The sequence below is a fragment of the Pyrgilauda ruficollis genome, unplaced genomic scaffold (genome assembly GCF_017590135.1).
Source record: "Pyrgilauda ruficollis isolate IOZ18807 unplaced genomic scaffold, ASM1759013v1 scaffold144, whole genome shotgun sequence".
NCBI classification, from domain to species: domain Eukaryota; kingdom Metazoa; phylum Chordata; class Aves; order Passeriformes; family Passeridae; genus Pyrgilauda; species Pyrgilauda ruficollis.
Window position 1 is genome coordinate 552,036 of NW_024512988.1, and position 14,127 is coordinate 566,162.

The 14,127-nt window shown below is 42.6% G+C and overlaps 1 protein-coding gene across 1 annotated transcript in view; it reads left to right on the forward strand.

Annotated features, from left to right (window-relative positions):
• TRIM33 (tripartite motif containing 33) overlaps positions 1–14,127 on the forward strand; it is a 43,770-nt gene that overhangs the window by 24,504 nt on the left and 5,139 nt on the right. The window contains 11 exon segments of the mRNA XM_041460481.1: positions 924–1,041; positions 2,546–2,793; positions 3,044–3,208; positions 4,011–4,211; positions 6,524–6,656; positions 7,689–7,752; positions 8,054–8,213; positions 8,914–9,260; positions 10,304–10,427; positions 11,375–11,449; positions 12,335–12,487. Coding sequence (XP_041316415.1) covers positions 924–1,041; positions 2,546–2,793; positions 3,044–3,208; positions 4,011–4,211; positions 6,524–6,656; positions 7,689–7,752; positions 8,054–8,213; positions 8,914–9,260; positions 10,304–10,427; positions 11,375–11,449; positions 12,335–12,487 — 1,788 coding nt within the window.

Below are 14,127 nucleotides of genomic sequence, written 5' to 3' on the forward strand. Positions count from 1 at the left end.
AGCTCCCAAAACACAACACCATTGTGAAGTACAGAAGTGTTACACACCTGAAGAGCCAGTCACATAGGCAATAATTAAACTGAGAGCTCAATAAATGTCACAAAACATTCTCTGATAGGAATTCCAAGCCTGGAATTCCTCAGGCCTCCTCTTCTCCAGCAGAACAAAGTGCCCTCAGCCAGTCCTTGTGTGACTGACAGACCTGGCTGGGCAATTCTGTCCCAATCCCTGTGTCCAGAGAGGGGAAAAAGTTCCAATATTCCTGGAGTGAGATAAGACACAAATTCAAGTGTTGGTAACCAAAAGGATAATTCACTTTTATTGACATGAATACACGCAGTTCTGCACATGCAAGCCCAGGGGTGTGCTCACCACTGCTGCTGCTGTAGACCATCACTCTGCCACCAGCTTTCCCAGTCTGGGAACATGTCCTGAGCCACAAACACAGAGGGGCAGGAGAACCAAATGTATCCAGAGTGAGATTAAGACACAAATGAAGTCAAATGTTGGTAATCCAGAGGATACACCCAGTTCTGCCATGTGGGTCCATCATGGCACCCTATCTTCAGCTTCAGATCTTAGAGCAGAGCCAAGCAATTGTGCAACAGTTCACTCTTTACTGTAAGGGTTTAGGGAGTGTTAGTGTACAAGGAATGGGGTCAGCTCTGTGAAGGCACCTCAGTGTTTCACTGGAGTAATTTCAATAATGTTGTGGTGTAAGAGTGCTGCTCTGCAATCCTCAGAGTAAAGAAGTTGTACAGTGTGGGATTTTCCTGACAAATTGAGAATTTCCCAAGCTATGAACCAAACTTGCTGCTGCCAGTCCTTGTTGGTGTTCCATGGTCTAAACTCTCAGGGTAAACACACACTTGTTTCTCATTCTTTCTTTCTGTCAGCAGCAGAGTGTTTTTGTTTTCTCTCAGATAACCTTCCAGCTGAGGCACATCCTGAAGGCACGCTGTGATCCCGTCCCTGCTGCCAACGGCGCCATCCGCTTCCACTGTGACCCCACCTTCTGGGCTAAGAATGTTGTCAATTTGGGTGAGAAAACCCTGTTTGTTCAATCTGTCATACTGGGAAAACTGTTGAATTGGGGGTGTTCCTCCAACAGGAGTGAGTGCAATGCAATACATCTCTCAATGTAGGAGACAAAAACCCTCTTGACCATAAACTCATAATCCATCCAGCCCTGATTATTCTCCTTATCTGCTCTGTTCTTTCTATTAGCAAAGCTTTCTCTAAATAGATATTAAAAATATTATACATAATAATCTATAGTAATAAATAATAATCTATTTATCTGTTATAAATAGATATTTTTTTTCCAGTGGGAATGGTTCTAGGAATGGCCCTAATCACAGAATCACCGAGTGGTTTGGGTTGAAAAGGACCTTAAAAGTCATCTCATTGCACTCCCTGCCATGGGCAGGGACACCTTCCACTGTCCAGGCTGCTTCAAGCCCTGTCCAGCCTGGCCTTGGACACTTCCAGGGCTGGGGCATCCTGTGCCATTTCCAGTATATTGAATATAATCACTTAGAGTTTCAAAGTACAGGTTTGGAGTGACAGAAGAGGGCACAGCACAGTGAGACAGATATACCTGTTAGCTCCTGTGTGTGAACTTCTCTGTTGGATAAAAATCTCATAGAAAACACTGGACCTGTGTCACAATTTCCACTTAGAGTTTGCAAAGTACGGGTTTGGAATGAGAGAAGAGGGCAGAGCACAGTGAGACAGAGATACCTGTTAGCTCCTGTGTGTGAACTTCTCTGTTGGATAAAAATCTCATAGAAAATCTGATAAAAATACCAGTTTCTGTGTATGTTCACTTCTTGCTCTGAGTCTGCTATGCAGGTTGGGGTGTTCCTGTCTTCGGTCAAGAGATTTATTCTCTGGGGCAGACAGGAAGCAGAAAGGAAACTGCCAACCTTAATAAAAAGGGGTGTGCAGATTCTACTGAGTACACATTCACAAATTCACAAATTGATTAAAAAAATATTGATTTTGCCTTTCCATATAAAAATAGGACAGGAGTTACCTGGAGAGGCAGCATGGTCCGTGACATTGGAGCCAGACAGGACTTGCTTGTAGCAGTGTTTGGTCTCGTGTTTGTAGAACCTGTTTGAAGTCACTCCATGGTGGGACACTCAAATATCTCTTTCCAGGCTTTGCTTCTTTAGACATAGAAACCTTATGCTCAACATGTTTGTTTTCTGTTTTATTTCTCATCTTGTCCTTTTCTTGTGAACGCAGAGAAGTCGCTTCTGTCTGTTGTGGCTTTTAGGCTGTGCAGTTCCAGTTCTTTCACTCTTCCCTCACAGATCATATTTTTAATTTTGCACTTATTTCTTGTAGTCTGAGTTCTCTTTGCTTTTATAGTGTATGGTTATTGAAGACACAAAGAAAGCTTAAATTTTAAGCTTTCAAGCTTAAATTGCTCTGAGAAAACTGCATTAGAAACATCAGAATATTCCACATATGTGTGACTGCATAGGATGGAGGATGATGAGATCTAACTGTTGATTCCCTCTTTGGGTTTTTACAGGTAACCTGGTGATTGAAAATAAACCAACCCCTAGTTACACTCCCAATGTAGTGGTTGGGCAAACTCCTCCAGGAACAAACCACGTCAACAAAGCTCCAGGACAAATCAATCTGGCCCAGCTTCGACTGCAGCACATGCAGCAGCAGGTGTATGCCCAAAAACACCAGCAGCTGCAGCAGATGAGGATGGCCCAGCCATCCTCTGCATCCGTGCCCAGGCAGAGCAGCCCCCAAGTCCTGCAGCAGCAGGTGAGCCCTTTATGTGTTCTTATTTCACCTTCTTTCACTTTATTTCACCATAACAGTGAGATTTAAAAATTGCCCTGTCAGATCTAAACTTGCAAAGCAATTTATAAACTAAAATCTTTTGAGATTTGAGATACTTTAATGTGACAGCTCTTGGCTTTGCTTGATGTTATGTTACTACTACTGTGGAAAGAGATGGGCTTCTTTTCTCCGTGTTAAAAGCACAAATTTTAAAAAACCCAAACCCTTGCAGCCTCCCAGGTTGATCAGCATGCAGACCATGCAGAGGGGTAACATGAACTGTGGGGCTTTCCAAGCACATCAGATGAGAATGGCCCAGAATGCTGCTCGTATCCCAGGAATCCCACGCCACAATGGACCTCAGTACTCCATGATGCAACCTCACCTTCAAAGACAAGTATATCCTGTGTACACGCTTCATTGTGCCATTGTGCCAGCCTTTCATTCCAGTAGATGGTACCTCCAGCTGTAGATGTGTTTATCTGTCCCCCTGTAGCTCACAGCTACACACATTTGTATGCTTCTTTTCCATGTTGCATTACTGTGCTGTGACAGTTTTGCTGAACGTAAGGAAATTCAAACCTCAGGGGTGGAAATGGAATGAAATGAAATGTTTGTGTTGCAGTTTAGTTCTGGGAAGTAAAACGTTTCTTTTTGCACTTTTGAGTGGCATTCAGCTGAAAAGAACACTCAGAGGTTTATTAGAGAATAGTGAGGAGTAGTGAAGTTCAAAGTGATGTAGTTGAGGGGTTTTGATTAAATCAGCTGCTGAAGTGTTTTTAAATTCACACCTGAAGCATTGATGCAGAGCTCTGCATGCCATTAAGAATAAAAATCCTTGACAATGCATGTTAATGTGACTGAAATACCAAAAGTGACTTTATATTACTTGAGGCAGTTAAAAATTAGACATGTAAATACTAAAGCTATCTTTGAAGGAAGTAATTGCTTTTAGAAAACACCGCTATATACAAAATAACTTGGTGGAAGAAGTGCTGTCTGTTTAAAATCGAGCCACATCAAGTATTTTTTCCTTTCCAAGTGAAGAAGAGGAGCAGTTGCTCTGCCCTCAGTGCTGGCAGGTGCTGTGCTAGCTGTGATGTGAGTTTGGCCCCGTTGGGTTGCGGTCTGTCCTGGGGCAGCGCTGCGGCGGGAGCCGCGGTGGCCCCGTGCCCAGCGCGCTCTCTGTGTCTCCCCAGCACTCCAACCCCGGCCACGCCGGGCCCTTCCCGGTGGTCTCCGTGCACAACACCACCATCAACCCCACCAGCCCCACCACGGCCACCATGGCCAGCGCCAACCGTGGCCCCACCAGCCCCTCCGTGTCGGCCATCGAGCTCATCCCGTCCGTCACCAACCCGGAGAACCTGCCGTCGCTGCCAGACATCCCCCCCATCCAGGTCAGTGCTGCTCCTCCTTCTCTGCTTTTATACTTGGGTACAGGATTTGGTCGTGGAAAGGTGTAATTAGCATGTACGTTGTAGAATTCAAACTCATTTCACCTCTAAAATACCGCAAAAAGTTGTTCTCCGTCACCAGCCTGGAGAACCTGCCCTCCCTGCTGCACATCCTGCCCTTCGAGGTCAGTGCTGCTCCTCCTCTGGTTTTACAGTACGGTACAGGATTTGGTCGTGGAATGGTGTAATTAGCATTTAAGTTGCAGAATCCAAACTCATTTCACCTCTGAAATATTGCAAAAAGTTGTTCTCTGTCACCAACCCAGAGAACCTGGCCTTGCTGCCAGACATCCCCCCCATCCCGGTCACTGCTGCTCTTCCTTCTCTGCTTTTGTGGTTAGGTGCCAGGATTTGGTCATGGAATGGTGTAATTAGCATTTAAAATTGTAGAATTAAAATCTTCACCCCTTCTCTTAGGCATGCATGTAGGGCTGACCTGGTAAGCTTTAGATTAATCAATATTTATTGTGTCCTGTAGTCCTGCCCCTCTCAGCTGCTTTGCTTTTGTAGTTAGGTACCAGGACTTGGCCGTGGAATGGTGTAATTAGCATTTAAAATTGTAGAATTCAAACTCATTTCACCTCTAAAATATTGCAAAAAGTTGTCCAAGCCCTGGGAGCAAAATGGGAATTACACACTCCATGGCACCCACAGAGTTCTGGTCGTGTGGAGAGGATGAATCAAGCTCTTCAAAGAGCTCTAGTTAAGCTGATGGTTGAAACCCAGTTGTCATGGATCAAATGTCTCCCTTTAGGCTTGTAAAGAATTAGAACCCAGCCCTGGTCAGACCTGGGGTCTCACCCTGTGGGGTGTTTGGGTTTCCCTTCCTGACCTTGCCCCACAAGGTTGCCACCTGTGAGGAAGGGGAAGCCAATGCCAAGAAATATATTATGTCTGTAGCACAAACCTTAGAAGGACCTGCTCCACCTGGTAACCTTTAGATTAATCAATATTTAATGTGTCCCGTAGTAAAATTAAGACTTTAATTAATGCCAAATTCTGTGTTCACTTCCTTTCTTCCACAAGACCATCTTGTGGGAAGATAGCTTAATTAATGGTGATGTATTTTGAGTGCTCTGAATGGTGATTTATTCAGGGTTAAAGCTGCCTGGAGTTTCTCTTGGATGCTCCTGGAAGGAAGCACAGAGGTGACATGTCCCATTGTCCCACAGAGAGGGGACACAAGCTGAGGTAAATTTTGAAGCTGATTTGGAGAGGTGAAAAGCACAATGTAATGTACACGTGGAGGCAAAGAAAATAAAAGTCATGTGTTTTCTGCAGGAGTGTTTGGCAGGGGAGGAGGATGATAGCTTCATCCTGAGAACAGGACCTTTGCATTGAAGTGCCCCTGTAAAACCCAGGAGATTTGGTCACCATACAGGAAACAAAATAAATTTCATCCAAGATGGTCTGCTGGAATGCCAGCTGCAACTTTGCAGCTCTTAAATGTTCAGGGCTGGTGTGTTCAGTGTTCTCAGGAGGCTGCAGGTCATTTTGAGTGTGAGAGTGGTGGGGAAGGAGGAATCCCATCTCAGTGTGAGCAGTCTGCAGTGCTGAGGCTTCAGAACAAAGCATTGCCATGCAACTTCCAGGTGCACTGGAAATGCAGAATTCTGAGATACTCTACTCTTCTTTTGATACCTGTCCATGTAATAGCTGTTATGGATTTTAGTTGGGTTTGGTGCATGGGAAGTGTTAGTCCTTCAAGCTGCTGGCACAGTCATTAAAACCCACTTGGAATGCAGTGTGTTTCAAACACATTATTGCATTTAACACATTTAACACATTTAAGCAGTTACAGCAACAGGGTCCCCGTTTCCTTGGGTTTAACATGTACTAAAATCTGCTTGAAAAGTGAGTGGGAGATATTCCATCATGTTAAGGAAAGACAAGATTATGGCCTCCCTTAATATCTCAATTATGGAATAACTTCTGCAGCCTCAGAAATCTGGTATTTCGTGACTAACACAGCACCATGTGTGTGACTGACACACTGAGCAGCTGGGAGTCAGAAAGTTTGCAGTGACCCTGTGTGAGTGCAGCCCAGGATCATACTGGAAAAAAACCTCAGATTTAGGAGCTAGTGAAAAACATTACTTGTTTGAAAGCCTGATTTCTGCATGAAACTGATAAAAATATTTGCTGATGTCCTGAATCCTTGAAGGGAGAGGGAACGATTCCAGTAAAGATAGTGATGACAATTTACATGTGTGAATGAGACCTCTCTGATTCAGGTTTTTGTTTTTCCTCCTCAGCTGGAAGATGCTGGTTCCAGTAGTTTAGATAATCTGCTAAGCAGATACATCACAGGCAGCCACCTCCCCCCACAGCCTACCAGCACCATGAATCCCTCCCCAGGACCTTCAGCTCTGTCTCCAGGGTCATCAGGTAAATCTGATGGGTTTTTCTAGTTATTTCAGAAAGTGATGGGTATTTCTGGTATTTAAGTTGGAAGTAATTGCCTAGCATTTCCTGCCAGAAGGGAAGCAGTGTTTTATTTAAAATTTGTTTTGCTCAGAAATAGATTCTTCCGGAAATTTAAATTTTACCCTCCTTTAGAAATGTCTTTATAGTAACAAACTGCCAGCACATGGATGCAGTATTCCAGATATATATGTATATACATATGTGTGTGTGTATTTATATATACCCATACAGAGACACTGTCAGGGTCATTCTGAGTATAACTAATTAATGGTAGAGCTTTTCTTATTCACCTGAACAAATTAAGTCACCAGTACCTAATACTGAGGTAGTTAAACATTGAAAATGTCTATTTTTATAAGTAAGAAGATTATTTCAGAGAATAGGAAAAAATCCTTCCATGTGAGGATGGGCAGGCCCTGGCACAGGGTGCCCAGAGCAGCTGGGGCTGCCCCTGGATCCCTGGAAGAGCCCAAGGCCAGGCTGGATGGGGCTTGGAGCAGCCTGGGACAGTGAAGGTGTCCCTGCCCATGACAGGGGTGGCCCTGGATGGGCTTTGAGGTCTCTTCTAACCCAAACCATTCTGGGACTTGATGTTTCTCTTGGTTTTCTCTACAAGACTTGTAAGGTCCTGTCAATGAAGGGGTGCAGCAGTGGGGCTTCCTGTGTTTCTCCAAACCTGCACATAAACCATGCAGAGGCTTATTTTTTGACTTTATTGGTGGCTCTCAGGGCATAAAATTTAAGATGTAATGGTCTGAAGGCTTTAGCACTGTTTGGATTAGGTGAAATAATACTGGGACCCTAAGAACCTTGTGTTGTCACTTTTTAATTTCATGTGATGTGCTGGATTTGTTGTGATCACAAGACTGAGAGGACAGCTGGCTTAGGTGACTTGGTAAATTGGGATATTGCTGCAGCATTTCTGGGGTTACTCAGCACTAGTCAGTGAATGTAAACCTGTACCACATCAGCTTCTGTGCTGCTTCTCTGCAGGTTTATCCAACTCCCACACTCCTGTGAGGCCCCCCAGCACCTCCAGCACAGGCAGCAGAGGAAGGTGAGTGTCACATTAACAGTGTCAGGCTAAAAAAAAGAGACATGAATAATTCCAAAAAGGAATTGGCAGTTGGCAAATTGTGCTTTGTCATAACTGTGACCGAGGAATGGAAGAATGCTTACATGAAGATTTATATTTTAAATTTTTTTTCCTGCACTATGATTCTCCTATGTCTTGTAAACTGGACTGTTGTAAATGTGCTGACACCCTTTGCCTTTCTTTTGGGAAACATTTACCTGAATTTCTTTGCCCTGTTGATTTATCCTCTTATTTATCTCATGATGTGCTGATGTCTCTGCAGCTGTGGCTCCTCGGGCAGGACTGCTGACAAAACTGGCATTGGCTTCAAGGCTGACCAAGTGAAAGTAAAGCAAGAGCCAGGCACAGAGGAGGAGATCTGCAGTTTCTCAGGAACAGTAAAGCAGGAAAAAACAGAGGATGGCAGAAGGAGTGCTTGCATGGTAAAGTTAGTTTATGCTCAGTGTTTTCCTGGCAGCATGTTTAAGAATTTAGAAAGGAAAAAAAAAAGCATTTTTACTCTGAAGTAAAAATACCTTCTAAGAGGTGTTTTCTCCCTGGTAATGCTCTGCCAGGCACAGATTGGCCTGTAATGTAAATTTTATCTTAAATGATTGAAATGAAGTGTAATAGAGTGTATTTGCTGCTTTTAATCACTAATTAATAAAAGCTGTGAGTCACCTATTGATAGTAGACATTCCCACATAGGTAATTGCATTCAGAAAACCTCCAGTCAGTGAGAAGTTCTTAAACCAAAGTATAAATCAAATAATTAGCAAATGAATATTTTTCAGTGTTTCCCAGCTATGCTTGATTAAACAGGATTGTGTACAGGGAGCAGGGTGGTGGAGTTGAGGATTTTTCCTAGTAACAATCAAGTTGTCATTAACAGCTTTTAATGACTTAGTGTGTTTGGCTTGTTATATCATTTCTCTTGTTATATATCAGAAGAAATGAGAGTGTTGTACAAAGAAGGGACATGTGAAAAAGCAGTTTTCAATACTGTGTGCAACTCAGCTCTTCTTCATGATTTCTCATGGTTTTTGGGATGTGAGCATGGTACCTTTGAATGGTGGGAGGATTTTGAAGAAACATCCTACTGCAAAATCAACTCTGATTTTCCACGTGCTGCTTCCATTCCAGCTCAGCAGCCCCGAGAGCAGCTTGACACCACCACTATCCACTAACCTCCACCTGGAGAGTGAACTGGAAGCTTTGGGAAGCCTGGAAAACCACGTGAAGACAGAGCCAGCAGATCTGAGTGAGAGCTGCAAGCAGTCTGGGCACAGCCTGGTGAACGGGAAGTCGCCCGTGCGGAGCCTCATGCACCGCTCGGCCCGCGTGGCAGGAGAGGGCAACAACAAGGACGACGACCCCAACGAGGACTGGTGTGCTGTGTGCCAGAACGGGGGGGACCTGCTGTGCTGTGAGAAGTGCCCCAAGGTGTTCCACCTCACCTGCCACGTCCCCACGCTCCTCAGCTTCCCCAGGTACCCGCAGCAGCGTCGCGGCGTGGGCTGAGGTTGTGCAAAGTGGTGTTTCCTCCAAAATCAGCTTGTTCTGGCTGGTTTCTTACACTGCAAAAATGTCATATTCTTGTACTACAAAAATGTCATATTCTTATACTGCAAAAATATAATATACTGCAAAAATATAATATTCTAATACTACAAAAAATACTGTTATACTACAAAAATATAATAGTCTAATACTACAAAAATATAATGTTCTAATACTACAAAAATATTCTTATACTGCAAAAATGTCATATTCTTATACTGCAAAAGTGTCATATTCTTACACTGCAAAAATATCATATTCTTATACTGCAAAAATGTAATATTCTTACACGGCAAAAATACAATATTCTAATACTACAAAAAATATTATTATACTACAAAAATATAATATTCTAATACTACAAAAATATAATGTTCTAATACTACAAAAATATCACATATTATTTTACTACAAAAAATATAATATTCTAATACTACAAAAAATACTATTATACTACAAAAATATAATGTTCTAATACTACAAAAATATCATACTCTTATGCTACAAAAATATATTCTTATACTGCAAAAGTGTCATATTCTTATACTACTAAAATATAATATTCTTATACTACAAAAGTATCATATTCTTATACTAGAAAAATGTCATCAGGCCTTGCCTGAGTTGTTGGTGTGATCAGTGTTTATCTGGTAACAGAATCCTGTTCTGTTTATCTGTTTGTGTCAAGTCTCACAATGCAATTCTGTTGTGGAAAGTTCATTTTAAGGCGAGGTGAGAAGGGTGTACTGTAAGTTAATACTTTATGAAGTATTAAAGCATCATATGAGGGCAGGAAAAAGGGCCTTGACTGGCAGAATTATTGTGAGTATTAAGGATCAATCCTTAGCTTTGGGTATCCAAGTTTTTACTGCAGTCGAATGTGGATCTTTAAGAGTGAGTAAAAACTACTTGTAGTCATCACTGATGAGAATTTATCCCTGTATGCCTGGAATAATTGTGTTTTTCTCTTTAGTGGAGAGTGGATATGTACATTCTGCAGAGACCTGAGCAAACCTGAAGTGGAATATGATTGTGACAATTCCCAGCACAGCAAGAAGGGCAAGACAGCACAAGGCCTGAGTCCTGTGGACCAAAGGGTGGGTGTCAGACCTGCAGGAATCTGCTTCCCAGGAAAATGCCTTCTCACATCAGCTCCCCACACTGACTGGAGATGGATTTGCTTTAGCTGAAGCAAATTAAATGTAGTTATGGCTTTGCAAAACAGCCCAAATGAGGTTTTTCCTGCTGTGGCCACATCTCCAGGTGTTGGTGACTGTGGGAGTGCCCCAGTGCCTTGGGACTGTAATCACTGAGGAGCTAAAATTCAGCATGAACACAAATTCTGTATTTAAATGCATCATTTAACATGCACTTGATTAAAAGTCCTTTGCATTTAGCGTTCATAAAATATTTCTGTGAGCTTGGTGTGTTGAAGTGCATTCTGTGAGAGGTGCTGGGAGTGTTCAGGTGCATTCTTGGGAATTTTAATGACCTTGACAGTCAGAATTATTTTTAGCTTTATCAGTCAGCCTCTGTGTGGTGTTAGGAGTATTATCAAATCAAAATCCTCTAAAGGAATTACAAGCAAGCTAGGAAAAATATTTCAACAGGAATTTTGTAGAAACACTCTGGCTCTGCTTTCAGATTGTTCAATTTTGTCTTGTGGGGAAAAGTCTGCAGCTCAGTCCATTCCTGTTACATGTGGTTGTGATTGGACAAAAGCAGTAAAAGTGGTTGTAGTTGGTATTTTATTTTTTTAGTTTGCAGTATATTAGCATGTCTCTCCATGCTTGACTTCAGCCCTAGGCTTTTGGTTAGGAGGGAGAAAACAAAGAGGAAATTTGTGAACAGTAAATGGGGATCTGCCTCTCAACTCTGCCCTCCTAAGAACTTTACCTTTTTAAATTAAGTTTGGGGGGGTTGCATTTAAATTTTCTAGTACTATGCTGTTAAATTAGAAGCCTGTTTAAAGTATGGATGTATGAATTTCTGGGCTAGGGATAAATTAAGAATATTAATCTGACCCTGTTTGTTTCTTTCTAAGAAATGTGAACGCCTCCTGCTTTACCTGTACTGCCACGAGCTGAGCATTGAGTTCCAAGAGCCGGTCCCAGCCTCGGTGAGTCTCCTGAAAAAGAGAAAAAGAGTCTCCTGAAAAACACCTGGGGATTTCTGTCTGGTGTAACAGCCCTGGAGCTGAATTTGGGAAGGAGCTGACTGCTTTCACCAGGATCAGACTAAAAATTCTGGCAGACATCCAGCATTTCATGGGTCTGAGAGGGAGAGCAGCTGATTCTGGAGCTGCTCCAGGCAGATGCTTCACTCCCAGTCTCAAAACCAGATATTTAAAAATACTTCCAATTAGCAGTCATTGAATTGGAACAAGATGTCTCAGGCTACCCATGAAACTCAAAATGCTTTGGAGGGCTTTTTGTTGCTTTTTGGACAAACTTGTGAATGAGAGGAGGGAATAAAGTGCTTTGACTCCTGTGTTTTCAGCTGTAAAAGAAGTAACTGTAATGAAAAGCTTTGCTGTGCTGTGGGAGACACTGAAGGTTAGAAAGAATTCCAGAATCCCAGAGTGGTTTGGGATGGAAAGGACCTTAAAGCTCATCCAGTCCCACCCCTGCCAGGGACAGGGACACCTTCCACTGTCCCAGGCTGCTCCAGGCTCCATCCAGCCTGGCCTTGGGCACTTCCAGGGATCCAGGGGCAGCCACAGCTGCTCTGGGCACCTGTGCCAGGGCCTCCCCATCCTCACAGGGAAGGATTTCTCCCCAATGTCCAATTTAAATCTGCCCCCCTTCAATTTAAAACCAATCTCCCTTGTCCTGTCACTCCATACTCTTACAAAGAACTTTTTAAAGTTCAGTTTGAGGAAAGGAAATTGTTCTGCTTTGTTGAATGTGCCTGAAATGAGATAAGGGATTGATACCTCCAGTGTGGAAATTCAGCTGTCAACTCTGTAGCCATTCAATGCTAAATCACTGTTGGTTTTTCACAGATACCAAACTACTATAAAATCATAAAGAAACCAATGGATTTATCCACGGTGAAGAAGAAACTGCAGAAGAAACATTCCCAACACTACCAGACCCCCGAGGACTTCGTGGCCGATGTCCGGTTGATCTTCAAGAACTGTGAAAGGTTTAATGAAGTATGTTAACTTCCAATCTGAGCTCCATTTGTCCTTTAAATGAAGATTTATTTCAACCTGGTTGTGCAGCTTGTCCCCTGAAAAGCTCTGCTTCCAGCTGTAACTTCTGCTTTTGGAGCAGATGCTGAATCAGACACTTAAAAACCAAACAAAACTCAAGGCAATTGCAGGATAACTTCTCAGTTTTAGTTAAATTAGGACATATTAAAATGCATTCCGTGGTATCTGTGACTGAGGAGAAGGGTGACCTGGTTACTGTGCATCAGATTGATTGTAGAAGTGCTTAGGAAGTGCCATAAAGACAACCAAAGAGTTCTTAGAAGTGTCCCAAGCTACCCAGGTAATTGATTTACACTCTTGGAACATGATAGAATCCGTTGAGAAACTTCCTCTACTGAGGAGAAATCTGCCTTTCTGAAGTTATTCTGGTTTCAGTACCTCACACAAATGAATCCAACAAAGCTTTGTGGCCGTTATGGCTTTTATTAACCTTCCTGCTTGAACCCCTTGGTAGCTGGGCTCTCACAGAAATCAGTTTTCAGTGGATAACTTGGGTATGGGATCATATTTTTTACTAATTTTGCAATGATCCCATCTGATAATGAAATATCCCTTATACCTGAAAAGTGACTTGGGGACATAAATGACCTGGATGTTACTGCTGGTTGAGCAATGTAAAAAATAATCTGAATATTAAAAAAAAAAAGAAAAAAAATGTGATACTGTGCTGAAACTGAGTGGGAGCTAAGGGGGTTCCTAATCTTTGAGATGCTTTAAAGCAAGAATAACAAAAGTTATCACAGGAAATGGCTTTCTTCTGACCTTAAAATGCAGAAAGCAGCCAATATTTCTTATTTCTCTGCAAACTGTAACCTGGATTTGCAGTGTTTGGGCTGCATTTCTGGTCCTGGCAGAAGGAAACTGAAGGAACTGCACAAAGCTGCAATTAAAACCTCCCTAGGAAAAATCTGGGTCAATGATGTGATGCTGGAACTGCTCACAAGCATTTGGGATTTTGACAGCCCTGACTCCTTTATGTCCCTGCATTAGGGGAGGTTCATGAGGTAATTTAATTATGTGAACTTCTCAATCAGGGGAATTAATGAAGCATCCACTCTAGAGGAAAACATGCTGCAGCTCTTAGAGACCAGAGTACAACAAGGGAGGAAGGACTGAGGGATGTGGTGATTTTTTTCTTACTTTTTTTAAAAAGAAAAAAAAATAAATGTGTTTCAGCTTGCCTGGCTCATGGCAAAAGTTGAGTCACTCTGACCTCTCACAGCAGCATCATGTCGAGTGCCTCTAAGCCAAATGCTTTTCCAAAGCAGAGATCCCAGTGGGGTAATCCCCAGGAAATCTCCTGGAGCTCCTCCCTCCAAAGGAGAATTTCCCACAATCACGTCCAGGCAACTCCAGTTTATTGTGAGGAAAGCAGTCGTGAGTAGAAAATGGCTGGGAGCCTCTTGTGCAAAAGTTGTGTGTTCTGTTGAAGGTTTATTTACCACCTAAGACTGTTTTAAACCTGCTGCCTAAGTTTGGGAACTAAAGCTAACAAACCATAACAAACTGTGTTGTTGTTATGGCTGACTTTAGTCATCCAATCCTGTGCGATCTCGTAACTTTAGAAAGGATTATAATTT